The sequence below is a fragment of the Centruroides vittatus genome, unplaced genomic scaffold (genome assembly GCF_030686945.1).
Source record: "Centruroides vittatus isolate TY-2023 unplaced genomic scaffold, ASM3068694v2 contig_918, whole genome shotgun sequence".
Taxonomy (NCBI): Eukaryota; Metazoa; Arthropoda; class Arachnida; order Scorpiones; family Buthidae; genus Centruroides; species Centruroides vittatus.
In genome coordinates, this window is record NW_027122605.1 from 1,656,490 (window position 1) to 1,672,050 (window position 15,561).

The window sequence follows — 15,561 nt, forward strand, 5'->3', positions numbered from 1 at the left end:
ATAATATATCCATATTCTAGTTTAAATTAATGGGAAGATGTAAAATGAAAACTAAACGTTATTATTTTTACTGCAAAGTGTCGATTATCCAAAAATTAGTTATTCGAAAGATCGATTAGCCGAAATCGACTTCTTAGAGTGCTAATTCCAAAAATTACAAATTTTTTACGTAATAACGATTTTCGGCAATCTTCTGTAAGCACGCTATAGAATTATCTCATTACCAACATTACTGTTATGTTTCATTTACTACAGTCCAAATATAAAAAGCAGGATTTATAAGTCACAGGTTTCTAATTTATTAAATTTCTGCGTCTTGGCCGTTATTTAACGTTGTATAAAAATTAAAATTAATATTTATTGTTTATTTATGGTATTTGTCATTTTATTATCTTTCACTATCAAATGTGATCGATTATCGAAAATTCTCCCGTACCGATTAAGTATTATCGACGTATTATAAACTCTGCATGAATTATACTAAAACTGTTTTAAATACAGTATTTTCAATACATTGATATAACTATTGTACTAGTTTCAAATTTTTAATATCAATGCACTCTTCCTGGCATTGCTTATAGTTTGTTAACTTCTACATAGGCCTATTCCTAAAAATTATATATATTTTTAATCAAACTTTTTTATTAACTTATATACGCGAATAATAATATAATCATGGTTTTAAAGTTTATTAAAGTTTTTTAATGTTAAAAATACCAGCTTTACTTGTTATATATCGAAACTAATAATCGATCTTTTTTTTCTATTTACAAAACACGCAATTATTGATGAAACTAGACACGTTATTTTATTCCTCATCCTACAGATAATACAACTGACTTTTTGTATTCTTTATATTTTTATACATTTATAAACAAACAAAATACAGGAAATATACGTCTAACAACATTTTAAGTAATTTGAAAACGTCGACGTAATCATATTTTAAACATTTTTCCATATGAAGTTACTCTTTGTAGTACATACAACTGAATATGGGCAATTTTCACTTGAGATATTAATAAATTCTAAATCATTCTTCGCTTTACCTAACATTGAACTTTCAACATAACCTGAAAAAATTTTGAATTACATTTATAATATATTTAAAATGCATACTTTAATCAATATTCTAATTTAATCTTCAAAACTTAACGTCTAAACATTACCAACACTCCTAAGAAAAAGACCCCAGTCGATACTGCTGCAACTAGATGTGAAATTCGATGACAAGAATGGAGATTTCTTTAGCCAAGTGGTAGAAATGATAGACTTTCGATGAAATTTAATTGGATGTCTGCGCATTATAACGTTTCCATTAACTATCTTATTTTCAATAGATGAATGATTATGATTTATTTTATTTTTGAAAGCTAAAAAAAATAATCATTAGTAGAATATAAAGATAATGTAATTAAAAATAGCTTTATAAAATTAAAGTTAAAAAGTACTATACCTTCAAACGTATCTTTAGAGAGAATTGTACAATTAGCAACTTTTATAGGTATTAAACGATTTTGTGAGATGCAAGCTCCAATATATCTTGGATGGAGAACCACATATTCTTGGCAATTTTTGCTTTCCAGTAATCTAGAGATAAAAATATTTTACGACAAATTATTTTATTTAGGTTCACTATCAGCATACAAACTTTTTAATATACTTACGCTTTTATATCACTGGTAGTATTACCTTCACTAAACAAAAACAATGCATTGTAATTTGATTCTATCTTTCCACCTTGAAGTACTAACAGTCAAAATATATTTACTAAGTTAAAATTCTAACGTGATTAATTTCTCTGTAGTAATTGTTAATGTAATATTAAAAATAATTAAAATTTTATAATATATATTTATTTCCATTTTTCGTATATGTTTAAAAAATCATATTACAAACTTACTCCAAACAGTTATCCATTTTTTTGTTACACTTGTTGAAAACCATGCCGTTAGTCCTTTAAACAGCATACTTCTTGTAATCTAATATAAATAAACAATTATATTAAACTTATATAAGCAAATAATAATAATATAATCATAATTAAAATATCATCAAAATGTTTTAATGTTCAAAATATCACCTATGATATGCTTTTTACATATCTAAAGTGGGCTAATAACCCATCTTTGTTTTTTTCCCCTCATTATACAGATATATATGTTTATGTAAAAAATACTAAAATTACTATTATATAAATCGACTATAATACTTCTATTATATAATTTTCGTTGTATTCTTTAAACTTATAATAAATATTTGAATTAATAATCATAAACAATTTAATTTATTCCACATTTATAATACTCCAGAATTTAGAATAAAAATTGTATTTAATTTCACAAAAGTCATTAATAATGAGTTTTTATTTACTTTTTTGTCTTTTTCATATCTTGAAGTTAAATGAACAATATTCTTATAATTACATTTGTAAAGAATTACTACTGTATATTATATATACTCAATACAGTATAATGAATTTATCCGAAATAAATGCATTATATTAAGAAACTATTAACAGAAACTAATTAAAAAGTATATTTAGGAATATCATGCACTTGCATTCATGATTTAATTGTCATTAAGAAAGACATCCTTATACATAATCTCAATGTTAAGTCAATAATGTCACAATTTGAGAATTCGTTTCTGAAAATCAATTTTAACTACAACCCTAATATACACAGAGTAACATTGATCAAAAAATACTACATTTAAGTGTGATTTTATTCTATTGCGTCTGTATTAAATATTCTACAGGGTATTCATAACTTCGTGAAACATTTTAAAAATTTATTATTCATAACTACACAGCAGATACTATATTTTCTAACATTCAAATAAAGGTAAACTTTCTAACTTTTTTTAAATATGAATCACAAATGTTCAATGTGTCCACCTTTGCTGATGCGGTGGATAACCACTCGATAATCCATTTCTTCTCCACAGTATATCGTGTCGGTCGACCAATGCCACAGCTACAATGCAGTTCCTGAAGATCACGATAGAGTGGAGGCACAAAGTGAGTATCCTTAACGAATCCCCATAAAAAATGGTTCGTCACAATTTGTTCATTTGGAAACAAGACAGTTTGTTTGTTCTTTCGCATACCATTTCAGGATAGTGTTGTACACAAGTGGCTTCTTATGAAATTCTGCTCAAAATCATAGCTGTACAGTAACAATAGACAAGGTTCTTACGTATTCTAACACACAAAGGGTACGTTCGTTAAGTCAAACGAGTTAAACGAGAATGACGTCATCGTTATTCTTGTTTCGTTAGACTTTTCGAACGATTCGTTATAACTAAATGGCTGCTTCTAAAATCGAAAATATGAATGTTGCTAGTGCAGCCTTATCCAAAATATTTTTCTTAGGTTGCTTCGGATGGACAGTTATTTCAATCATTTCACCTTTTAATTCACAATTTAAACACTCGAGTAGATCTAGAAACATCGATATCGTCGGGCGCCATTATCTTAACGAAGTAAACTAACTCTTTCCTTCGTGAGCTTCGTTAGCGTTTCGTTCGAAATGTCATCACCGCGGAGCATGCGCACTGAGCGAGAATACTACTTTTCGAACGATTCGTTACTAACGCGTTTAACTCGTTCGACTTAACGAACGTACCCAAAATGACTTCTCACGTTCGGTTAGCACCATATTTGCTAGTATTACCTCCTAGCAACAAATCGCAACAACTATACGCGAGTATTATTCCTGGACAAAATTGGGATAAAGTTTACCTTTATTTCGATGTTTAAAAATGTAGTATCTGTTATGGAGTTTATGAATATTAAACTTTAAAATGTTTCACAGACTTACGAATAACTCTGTACAGACCTAATGGAAAATCCATGCCATTCATAAATACGGGGGTCCATTACAAAGCAAACGAGCGTAAAGAACGATTTACTGTATATTAAAAATATTTAGAAAATGAAACATAATTCAAACAGATTTTGAAATGATTGATATAAGCTAAGATATATTTTCATTAATCAGTAAGCCTAATTAATAGAATAGTTTAAACAATTTTTAAATAAAAACAAATTATCTGTGGCGTACTTATGGGGTATTGGATCTCCAGAGGCTTTGGGAATAAATTTAAGCTAATAAAATTACATTTTATTAATGAATAATTTAATATTAATCATTATTTCAATTCTCATTATAATAAAAAATAATAATAAATTTTCAGCGAGCAATTATTTTATTGTGACATCGTCACAATGCCAGGATGCAATTTTTAATCATATTTTTAATTTATTTCATTTAAAATATATGTTCTTCACCTCAAATTAGCAGTTTCTTACTCCTGTACCGTACTGTACATCATACTTTTCCTGTTAGCAATAGAGTCATGCCGGTTATCTAATTCCTTTCGGGGGGAAATTTTAAAATTGAAATAACGTGACTTTCGGTGCCTCCTGCCCCTAAGATTTCCACATCTGGTCTTGATTTTCATCAATCTAACGCCGTTCTTGAAATTAAGAAAGGAAAGATAGGAAATTCCCACTGTTGTCTGTCTGTCGACAGACAGCTGATGACAGTGGGGATTTAGAGGTCTACAATTTTTTTCAAATTGAAGTCCAATTATCAATTGCTTACTTATACAATGTGACTGTGGATATATCTATAAGATCATAGTTTGAATATCGAGTTTGTTCTCATGTTTCCTTCTAGATGTATCGTGAACATTCTAGAGCATTTGTCTGACATAAGGGGCGCTTAATATTTCTTCATTTTGATTGTGCTTTTTAGATCATCCTTTCAGAACAAAATCTTAGTTATGCCATTGCTAATTATTAATTATAGGTCCTTCGCTTTTCAATCATTTCATATAAATAATAATTAGTATATATTTAGCAAACATCTATCATATTTTAAAGAAACTATATTCATAACTTATATTAATTTGACAATAAACGTTTTATAAATTACCTACAGTTAAGCTCCTGGATTATATTAATTACTTTTATTGAGGACAGAGGGCGCATTTTCAATTTTTTTTTTTTTTTTGTTTTTAATTATCGTCTGCTTTTAATTGCAGGAAATAAAAGTTTTTTAATGTTATGTAAATTAATAACATTTTTTGCATTGTTAACGTTTTTTACAAATTAGTATGTAATTTATTCCGTAATTTCTCATTCTCTTCTGCCTATTACGTCTTAGCTCATAGCTTTTATTCAGTACTATCATTAGGAACAGCTTCGAATTTGAAATTCTATTTTGCAAATATTAAATAAAATGCAGTAGAACCTCCAATAAAGTCCAGTTTAAAGAACAATCTATACAATCATATAGATTAATGGAAACTTTGTTCTACTATACGTAAAAGTGAAATATATTCATAGGAAAGTCAATAATACAGTACTTCGCATAGTTTCTTACAGCTATTTAAAAAAATCGAATGTAAATTATGTTTCTTGGTTAAGGAATCGTTACTTAAGTTCTTTAACCCAGATCGTAATTTATTTTGAAAGATTTTTATATAATACATTTATTAATTTATCTTATCCCAAATTTAAATATTGTAAATTTATACAGTGGCAAGTGAATAAATATTCATCTTTAAATGGCGAAGCTTCAAATAATTTATTATACATGGTTAGGATTGAAGTTGAAGTTACGATTCATCAATCTTGCTTCATTTATAACACAAATATTAAGATCATAAAGAGCAGTATGTTACATTTGGAATTCTTTTAAAAAAAACTGAAATCGGTACGACTAAGGAAACCAGTACCTTAAGTCGTACTACCTACTACCTAAGTCGTACCTCAAATTAAAATTAAATAAAAATATGGTTTAAACGAGTATATTTTATTAACACAACTACACAACTATATCTTCATTTACAGTCAATACAACACATGTTTTTGTTTGTTTTGTAACTCCGCCGCATACATCATGAATCCAAGACTTGCATTTTAAACATTGAATCGTGTTTTGTTCACGGATATCATTGCATATTTTACAAAACCAATCGTTGTTTTTACTATTCTTCACCTTTTTCGTTTTGCATTCTTCTTTTTATAATTTACATTTAACAAAATTTTGTTTCATATCTTCTTTAAGGGGGTACGACATAAGACAGCGTCCATGTCAGTTCATAAAGCCCCAAAACTATTTTTAAAAAATCTTTCACAAAACTGGAAGAGGCAAACAAATCACTAATAAATATATGTTATACTAAAAAACCCAAATGTATTTAACTAGTGTTTTCTTACCTTAGGAGCTTCCACACACCAGATGAAAATTACACTCAAACGACTATAAATGAATTTGTTTACCAAAAACAGTCTTAATTCCTTGAAACGCAGATGCGCATTGCCTATGTGCATAAGTACAATCGAACCGTACAACTATACACTGTTGCTATTTGTATGGCGGATAAAGTACTTTTGAAATCATTGAGGTACGATTTAAGCACCAGTACGACTTAGGTGACTTTCCCGTAATTGTTCACGTTTTAATTAATGTTGCTGCACGAAATCATATTTTTCTGATGTGCTGACTCTTTTAAGCAGTTGTTTGTTTCTTCAGATTTCATCATAAAATTCTAAACAATTACGATTGTTAATGTTGAATTTCATCATAACCAGACTTTTTACTGTTTCAATTTCCATTCTGTTTCGTTGATCTGTCCACTGAGGTTCCACCAGACATAATGCTCTTTCAGTGATGGCATTATGTGCGGGAATTGAAAACGTGTATTGGCAAATTTTAAGCAATTCAAAATGTAATTCCGGCTTGACTGTTGCCTAAAAACAACCAAGCCATTTTTCACTTACTGATTTTTCATTTAAATTAGAATTTGTTTTTAAATAATTTTTCAAAGAACTATACTAATTTACGCACTTCGAATCGTCAATTGCGATATTCCTTTCATTTAGATATTCAATACTTTCCATAAAAATCCTCCCAGACAGGGATTTTTGTAAGTGACATCCAATTAAAAACTTTGAATTGCAAAAATTGAACAGTCCGGTGATTTAAGTATTCAAGTCCAATTTCATACATAATCAAGCAATTTCTTTTTATATTTCGGCATTCTTTCTCCAATTCTGCATTTTTCTTCAGAATTTTATTCACTGTCAATGGAGAAAATTTGTTTCTAACCTAACTTTTAAAATATCAGAAACTTCTTCCAAAATAGACATTGTTTCTATAAACACAATTAGATTCTTTTTCCGTTTTTTAGAAACCTTTGGTGAAAACTGTAGGCTAATGAATGCACAAACATTATATATGCTTATTTAATGGGTTTTCAAAGAATGATTTAAGCACAACTGGAGGCTTCTCAATAGATAAGAAATAACTTTTTAGTGGCTCATACATTTCTAATACTCGTGCGATTACTTGATATAAGGATATCCAGCGGGTCTTGAAATGACTAAGAATTTGCTTATATTCAACTTCGACAAAAGAACAAAATTACACATAGCCAGGACGATAATTACATCAAAATTTTACAAGAAAATTCTAAAAACAATTTTTCTGGAATTTTCTTGTAAATCTTAAATATAAACATTTAAGATTTAGATTCTATGGTAACAGAGTTGCACTTCTTGCATTTATTGCCACTGCAAAATTTACTATTGTGAGGCCTGGACCTTACCCTCCGATGGAAATTGGCTGTCGAACCAGGGCCAATAAATCGGTGACTTATTTCGTAACCAGGACCGGGGATGCAGAAGAACGGGGTGATAGATACGATTTAATTGTCTCATTCCCGGTCGTAGATCGTGAAAGTGAGCGGGATCTTACAGATTGAATCCAGCTACGTCTTTTCCAAGATAGGAGAAACATCAGCAGGGCCGGATTTACCAATCCAGGGGCCCTGGGCACAAATTCGGTGGGGATCCCCCCTTTAAGAGTAGGCAAATTTGATGATTTAGAAAATTTACACAAAATACTGTACTTTCAATTAGATTTGAACTAGGAAGTTGTAAATTTCATTTAAAAATAAGGTTATTGTAAACATATATATATATTATTGTGTAAAACTAATTATTTTAATTTAACTGAAAAATACCTATGTGAAATTTTTTCCCGAAATTTTCCGATGTTTCATAGGTTTTTTCCCGGGTTTGGTTTTCTCTGCCTGTTGTCCTCATGATTAGGCCACACTAGGCTGTCGCGGTAATAGAAAAAAAATTATGTTTAAACATAATTTTTTTTTTAGTTTTGTGGAGGCCCTGGGCACAGGCCCCAAATGCCCTTATGTAAATCCGGCCCTGCATATCAGACCGAAATTTACAGGACCGTCACTTGGGAAAGGGCATGGGGGTGTACTATAGATTACCCCCTATGGAATTTCGGGACTTTGAGTATATATCTGAACTGAGGGGACCGAGACGAGTTCAACGGTACCCTATTTTTGGACCGGAGACGAAAAATAAAAAAGTTATCATAATTTTTCACTTACCATACTTTTTTAATGCTCTCATGAAGACGGCACCATAGTTGCTAGTACTGCCATCTTGCGGTAAAGTCTGCAAACCATGACGTCGGACTACGGTCATCTCCAGTAGGGTTAAACACGCGATACAAGAGCAGAGAGAGCGACGCGACTTCCGATCATCGCGCGATCGCCATTTCGGTTACTTATGGCAGCGAACGAGGCGGCCGTTCCGAATGTTCGTGCTCTCGACTGACCTCCCGGAGGGGAGCCACCGGCAGGCCGCCATGTGGTAAACGTCACTAGTTATTGATTCACGGTAGTTATTGAACAAAGTAAAAAAAAGGGGGGAAACGTCTACTAAAGGCAGCGGCGTAGCGTAGTGGGGGCGGCATTTTTTCACAATAAATAATAATATCTTGTAAAAATTTGAACCATTTCGTTTCATATTTTTGTCGCATCTACAATTTGGACCGATTGAAATGAGCACGGAATTTTTCATTACTTATTCTGTGACGAAACTGGGGAATCCCCTTTCTTTAAATGAATGTATAATAATGACATCTTGGTCATTGTAGCGACTGACAACACCGTCTGTACTGACTTGTAGAGATTCCCCGTATTTTATGTCAGGGGGGAAATTTTAAGGGGGCGGCGAAATTTTCCTTCGCTCCGGGCGGCTGACACCCACGCTACGCCACTGACTAAAGGCAACTTTAACGGCAAGCGACGCGACTCCCGATCGCGATAGCGAGGCCGACTTAGCGGAGAGAGCGACGCGACTCCCTATCATCGCGCGATCGCCGGAAGAAAGTATGATAACTTTTTTTATTTTTCGTCTCCGGTCCAAAAGTAGGGTATCGTTGAACTCGTCTCGGTCCCCTCAGTTCAGATATATACTCAAAATCCCGAAATTCCGTAGATAGTAATCTATAGTATCCCCGGTCATGACCCGACTTAGAGGGGTGCGGTCCGGACGGAGGTGTTTGGAAACTGGTATTTCAAAGATAAGAGGAACATTAAATTTAGGAATGAACTTTAATGGGCCAGTGATAATGAAGATAGAAGGCTTTGCAGTATTCACAGAACATCTATTATGGAAAATTCCCGAAGAGGAAAGAAACAAAATAAGAGCAGGTATGCAAAATATAATCAATCAATCAATCTTTATTGTAATAAGGAATATCCTTGTTACAGGGGGGTAAATTAAACATGAAAGAAACACGTAATATCTAGTTGTACAACATATAGTAGTTTTGTTATTACATGTAAATTGAGTAAAAGGTAAATATAATTATACATATAAGAAGTTATTATTAAATGACGTTCTCTGAGACTTGATTATTAACATCATTGTTAAGTATGTTGGTAATTTGGGTAAAAAAATTATTTAGTTTGTACATTTCATTCTTTGATAGATTACCAATTCTTGTTTTGTAATTTAAGTTTTGATTCATGCCAAGTATTTCTATTATTTGATATTTTTGACGATAATTATTAATAGCTGTACAGTCTTTCAGGAGATGAGTAATAGAAAAGTCGATTGTTTTGCACCAGTAACAGTTTTGATTGGAAAAGTTTATATATGTATTATTAACCAGTAAGGAATATTTATTAAGCCGGAGTTGTAAGCATAATCGTTTAATATTCATATTTATATCAGCTGTAATAAATCTGGAATCAGAAGGAATTTTTAAAATCTCAGAATACCAGGGATGATAGGTTGATTTTAGTATTGAATCTTGATCCTGAATTATTGAATGCGATATGGCCGAATCCATCAGTAGAGTATAACTGTTTTTCCAATTTAAGTCTGATTCGTCTAGCAATGCACTTGAAATTCCATACTGTTGAAGAGTGTTATTGAATTTGAATTGCCAGGTATCTTTAATAGGGTTTAAGACATTTGCTTGGTACATTTGTTGGTGTAAAAATTTTATATTTTCGTCATCTGTATATATAAGTCGATGATAAAATCTTATTAGTCTCTTTAGAAACCAAGGAAATATTTGGATTCTATTAGTTTCTGCTCGGATTGAATAACCTGGTACCGTTCTCTCAAGTTTAAATATTTTACGTAAGTAGTTAATGTGGAATTTTTCTAATTTATAAAAATAATCAAGAGCCCACACCGGGCTGGCGTAAAAAAGAGAAGGGAGAATAGTAGCATTGAAAATTTTAATTTGAAGTTTTAAATCAGAAATTTTTAACGTTGAACATAAATATATAGTATTATCAATTAATGTATTAATTTTTGCAGTAAGTACTTTCAGGTGCTGTTGATATAATCCGTTCCAATTAAAAGTTATTCCCAAGTATTTTATACTGCTGACAATTTCGAGAGGTCTGCCGTCTAAGTAGAAACCTGTTTCTTGATTAGATAATTTAGTATTTTTTCTGAATATGATTATTTTTGTTTTGGAAGCATTGATCGATAAATATAACGACAATAGGTATTTATTTACTTTATCGATTTTATGTTGCAATGTTATACGAGTAGGTGCTAATAATACCAGATCATCTGCATACATGATATGGTGGAAGGTACGGCCGTTGATATATATTCCTTCATTGTCCTTGTCAAATAGATTATTTATGTCATTTATGTAAAAATTAAAAAGATACGGAGATAGAGGTTCACCTTGAAGCAGTCCGCGATTTGTAATTATTTCTGGATTATTTACTTTGTCATTCACGATATATAGTTTATAGAAAGAAAAAAGATTCATAATCGAGCCTGAGAAGCAGCTACCTGCACCACATTGTTTTAATTTGTTGACTAGAGTCGGTACATGGACAGAGTCAAAAGCTTTAGAGATATCAATAAAGGCAGCGTAAATTTTTCTTCGTTTTTTTTGTAAATATATTTGAATAATCGAAGATAAAAGAAAAATAGCAAATTCCGTTCCTCTGGATTTAGTGAAAGCGTATTGAAATTTTGAATTAAGGTTTATTTCTTGAGTCCATCGCTGAAACCGGATTACAAGAATAGATGTAAAACATTTCCTTAGTACTGGGAGAAGAGCTATTGGTCTGTAGTTCTCAGGTTCTAAACGGTTTCCTTTTTTGTAGATCATAATTAGTTTAGCTGTATTCCAATTTTCTGGATATTTAGACGTTTTGTAAAAGAAGTTAAATGAGTCTAGTAATATTTGTTTGCCCGATGGTGGTAATGCTTTAATGAATCTGGAAGTTATTAGGTCCATACCAGGAGCAGACTTTAATTTCAGCTTTCGAATTGAATCTTCAAGTTCATCAGAGGTAAACGGCAGATCGAATAAATCATTATTCGGAATGAAGGAATTTGGAGATGGTGGTCTAATAATGTTTGGAAATCTATTAAAAAATTTATTCCAAGTTGAAGTTTCTATATTTATTCGATAATCTAGTTTTTTCCTCCTTAGTCTCTGAATAGTTGTCCAGAAAAAATCAGTATTTTTTGTAGAAATCAACTTATGTTGTAAATTCTTGAAGTAGTTGATCTTTTTTGACTTTAATAAATTAAAATATATTGTTTTTAATTTTTTATAATTCGTAAATGATTCATTTGAGAAGTTTAGTCTAAATTGTTGTAAGGCTTTATTTTTCTTTCTTTTCGCCACATAGCAATGGAAGTCATACCAAGGTTTTTTGAATGTAGAAATTTGTCGTCGTTTGAGAGATCTAATTTTTATAAACTGTTTGATTAAATTTACCAGTTGTAAGTATTTTTCGTTGCCATTATTTTCTTCACTAATCATAGTGTTCTTGATATATTCGCTAATCTGTGATAAATATGCTTGGTAATCATAATAAATTGTTTGATGGAATAAAGGTTCTTTCTTAGTAGTAGTTTTATTTGATATCTCAAAGGAGGTACAGGTCGGGAAATGGTCAGACATATCACAGTTCAACACTTGAATAGATGCGCACAGGTCCGACATAAGTTCTGAACAAATTGTTAAATCTATAACAGAGCATCCATTATAATTTATACATGTAAATTCCGAAGGGTAATCAAATCGCAATCTTCCATTCATAATGTATAGTTGTAAACGGTGAGTATGGTCAAGCAGTTGCAGACCAACTTTATTGTATTTTTTATCCTTGGATTCTCGAGTATTATTAATTAAGGTATTGGGGCCGTAGTATATGGTATCCATTAGCTGAGCTATTCTAGCATTCATATCACCTATAATGATAGTGTATGGTGAAATGTGCTTCCATTTTTCGTATTGGTCAAATATTTTTTTCATAGTTTCTGGTTGTTCTGGAGGGACGTATATCAATAAAATTATTAAATGTTTTTTAAATAACAATGTTATAGTTGAATTCGTAACCTGTAGTAAAACCATTATATAATTATCAGTTTCTTGTTTAAATTTAATTTCACCAATATTTTTTTTAATCAGTAAACATAAACCTCCATACGGACGGCCAGGTCCATCAGGTTTTCGAGCAGTAGTTAAAAAGATATTCAATTGATCATTATTATTGTCCCATTTAATATTCGGATTAGTAATCCAAGTTTCGGTGATACCTATTATATGATTGTTATTAAGAAGGTAAGCAAGGTTATTACTTTTAATTTTTTTTCCTAGACCTTGGCAGTTCCAATTAATTATACGTAACAGATTATCTTGTTGAGCTTTTTCATTATTTAGTTCTACTTTTGCGTTATTTAGGGTGGTCGAGTTAATAAATCTGTTGAAGGGATATACTCTAAAAAATCTTTTACGTAAACCAACTGTTGTTGTACTAAGCTGTAAGTAATTTTATGCTGATTTAATAAGAAATAGTCATCTCTTAGTTTAATTTGAAATCCACGTTTTTTTAGGTCGATATAATGTGGTAAAAGCATTTTTCTTCGCAGGCGTGAATCTTTGACTAAATCCGCCGCCACATTTACATTTTGCCATTCTCCCAATAATTTATTTTGTCTCAGATTATTAAAATTCATCAATATAGTATTACGTATTTGTTCAGATTTTAGTGTTATACACTTAATGTTGATTCTAGAATTGGGAATGTCATGAATAAGTTTTATATCCTCTTTTTCGTTAAATGGCATTTTTGAGACGAATGTAAGAAAGGCTAGAATTTCTTTATGGTTTTTGTCTTTCATAATGTTTGTAAAATCATAAATTATTAGCTTATTATTATTAATAGAGTTAGTCATGGCATCCATTCTAAATTGCGTTTGTTCTGTATAAGTATGCAGTTTAGTCAAATCTTGTTCAATTTTATCATATTTTTTATTCACCAGTTGAAGTTGTTTTTTAAATTCCAATATTTCACTGTGAATATTATTAATTTCTTCTCGAATAGACGTAAATTGGTTATCAATCTTTTGGTTACTAGCCGTAATGAGTTCGACAATCTTTAACCATAGCTCTGTAGTTGAGATGTCTGGAGACTTTGGATTAGTTGTCTCGATTAATTTAGTAGATTTAGAATTCTCACCTGAAGTATTTGGGGAAACTGCTCTTCTTGTTTCTGTGTATTCAGTTATAAGATTTACCTCGGATCCAGATGATTTGGTATGCAAAATATAATAAAGGATCAGAAACGAAATTTAAAAACAATAAATAAAGTAATAACTTATAAAAGACAACTTAATAACGTAAGAACTTATAAAAGACCACTTAATAACGTAAAAACATTTTTAGTAAATAATAATCTGGAATTATTGCAAGGTGACATGACAAAACAGGTAGTAATTATGAAAACGGAAAAGAAAAAAGAGGTAATAAAGGAATTGATACAAGAAGGAAGACATGAGTAATTGAAAAAGGACTCAATTATAAACCAGTTGAAGTTATTGGATACCGAATTGAAAAAAAATAAAAACACAACAATCAATAACGGAAGAAGACATTAAAGAGAAGATAATTGAACACTAAGATTTAATATAAGAGTGAAAACACATAAGGAACCAGTTAAGTATAGACTTTTAATAGACGTTAAAAACTACATATATTCTAATTTAGAAAAATTATTTTAAAAAATAAGCTAAATTCACTGGAAATATCAAAATATAGCCTTAAAAGTGTAGATGAATTGTTAAATAGATTAAAAAGTGATAAAATAATTTTTAATAACAACACGAAATTAGTATCGTTAGATACAAAAAATATGTATCCTAATATAACTAAAGAAGATATTAAAACTTCGTTATTAAGAATAAATGCTCCACAATGGATAATCAAATTATGTTTATTGGTAACAGATGATAATTATTTTCAGTTTGATGAAAACTTTTACACCCAAACTGATGGAATACCGATGAGAACATGTATAGGTCCAATTGGCAGATTGGCAGAAATATTTATGATAGAGATTGACGAAAAGATTAGAAATACATATGGTGTCGAATCTTACAATAGGTATGTGGATGATTGTGTTATCATATTTAACAATAGAAAAACAAATGAGAAGCTAATATTAGAATAAATTAAAGCAAATATCCAGTTTGAAATAGAAACTGAAAGACAAAACAGTATCAATTATTTATATATAACGATAGAAAGAAAAGAAGATAAATTAGTAAATAAAAAATATGTCAAGCCTATGCAGATACCTAAACTTCTTAATTATAAGTCAATTGTACCAATAAGTATGAAATTTAATATATTTAAAATATATGTAGATAAAATAAGAAATAGAACAAGTACTGTACATTAGAAAACTAAAAAACAGAAATTATAAAAATAATAAAAATGTTCATAGGCCTACTAAACGATTACCTAAAGATACTACTTGGAAAATGGATACAGAAGATAGTTAATGACGTACAGTACAAGGAGGAAAAAGACAATTTGATAAAGAAAAACATTTTGTGAAATTAATGTATATATCAAAATTATTTGAAAGAGTTGAGAAAATATTAGCTAATAAAATAAATTTAATACCGGAAAAACTGGACTCAACCAAAATATATTTATATCATAGAAATAATAAAAAAACAGGAAATAACAGAAGAAAAAAAAGTAGTATATTCATTTGTTTGCAATTGTGGACAAAGAAAAACATATACAGTATAGGAGAAACAAAATGAAAATTATACGTATAAATATGTATAAAGGAACATATTCGAGCCATCAAAGGAAATTATGCAAATTCGGCAGTAGCAGAACACTACAATAAAAAAGGGTGTGAAATAGATTTAAATACAGT

At 30.3% G+C, this 15,561-nt stretch overlaps 3 protein-coding genes across 4 annotated transcripts in view; 1 reads left to right on the top strand and 2 right to left on the bottom strand.

Moving 5' to 3' along the window:
* The window catches only part of LOC136984439 (heat shock protein 60A-like), a 181,905-nt gene that overhangs the window by 31,338 nt on the left and 135,006 nt on the right, over positions 1-15,561 (top strand). The window lies entirely within an intron of this gene.
* Positions 760-4,995, bottom strand: LOC136984390 (uncharacterized). Of its 2 annotated transcripts, none has more exons than XM_067281358.1 (6): positions 4,948-4,995; positions 1,904-1,982; positions 1,668-1,749; positions 1,457-1,590; positions 1,170-1,373; positions 760-1,073 (listed from the first exon to the last, which is right to left on the bottom strand). In XM_067281358.1, the coding sequence occupies exons 2-6, from the start codon at positions 1,968-1,970 to the stop codon at positions 946-948; spliced, it is 615 nt and encodes a 204-aa protein (XP_067137459.1). In that variant the 5' UTR covers positions 1,971-1,982; positions 4,948-4,995; the 3' UTR covers positions 760-945. The 2 variants fall into 2 exon arrangements, with proteins under 2 accessions (XP_067137459.1, XP_067137458.1); XM_067281357.1 differs by having other exon boundaries at positions 4,944-4,992.
* LOC136984413 (uncharacterized) lies at positions 6,545-13,456 on the bottom strand. The gene is made up of 4 exons (XM_067281381.1): positions 13,134-13,456; positions 12,102-13,089; positions 10,872-11,897; positions 6,545-6,766 (listed from the first exon to the last, which is right to left on the bottom strand). Exons 1-4 carry the CDS (start codon positions 13,454-13,456, stop codon positions 6,545-6,547), a joined length of 2,559 nt encoding a protein of 852 aa, XP_067137482.1.

Coding starts and splice junctions, on each gene's coding strand:
- LOC136984413 (XM_067281381.1), bottom strand. CDS start 13,456: ATGCCATTTAACGAAAAAGAGGATATAAAACTTATTCATGACATTCCC. Junction 13,090..13,133: donor TACAGCTTAGTACAACAACA/GTTGGTTTACGT, acceptor TCCCTTCAACAG/ATTTATTAACTCGACCACCC. Junction 6,767..10,871: donor TGCAACATAAAATCGATAAA/GTAAATAAATAC, acceptor GGTTGTTTTTAG/GCAACAGTCAAGCCGGAATT.
- LOC136984390 (XM_067281358.1), bottom strand. CDS start 1,970: ATGCTGTTTAAAGGACTAACGGCATGGTTTTCAACAAGTGTAACAAAA. Junction 1,374..1,456: donor CTCTAAAGATACGTTTGAAG/GTATAGTACTTT, acceptor TATTTTTTTTAG/CTTTCAAAAATAAAATAAAT. Junction 1,074..1,169: donor TCTTTTTCTTAGGAGTGTTG/GTAATGTTTAGA, acceptor AAATTTTTTCAG/GTTATGTTGAAAGTTCAATG.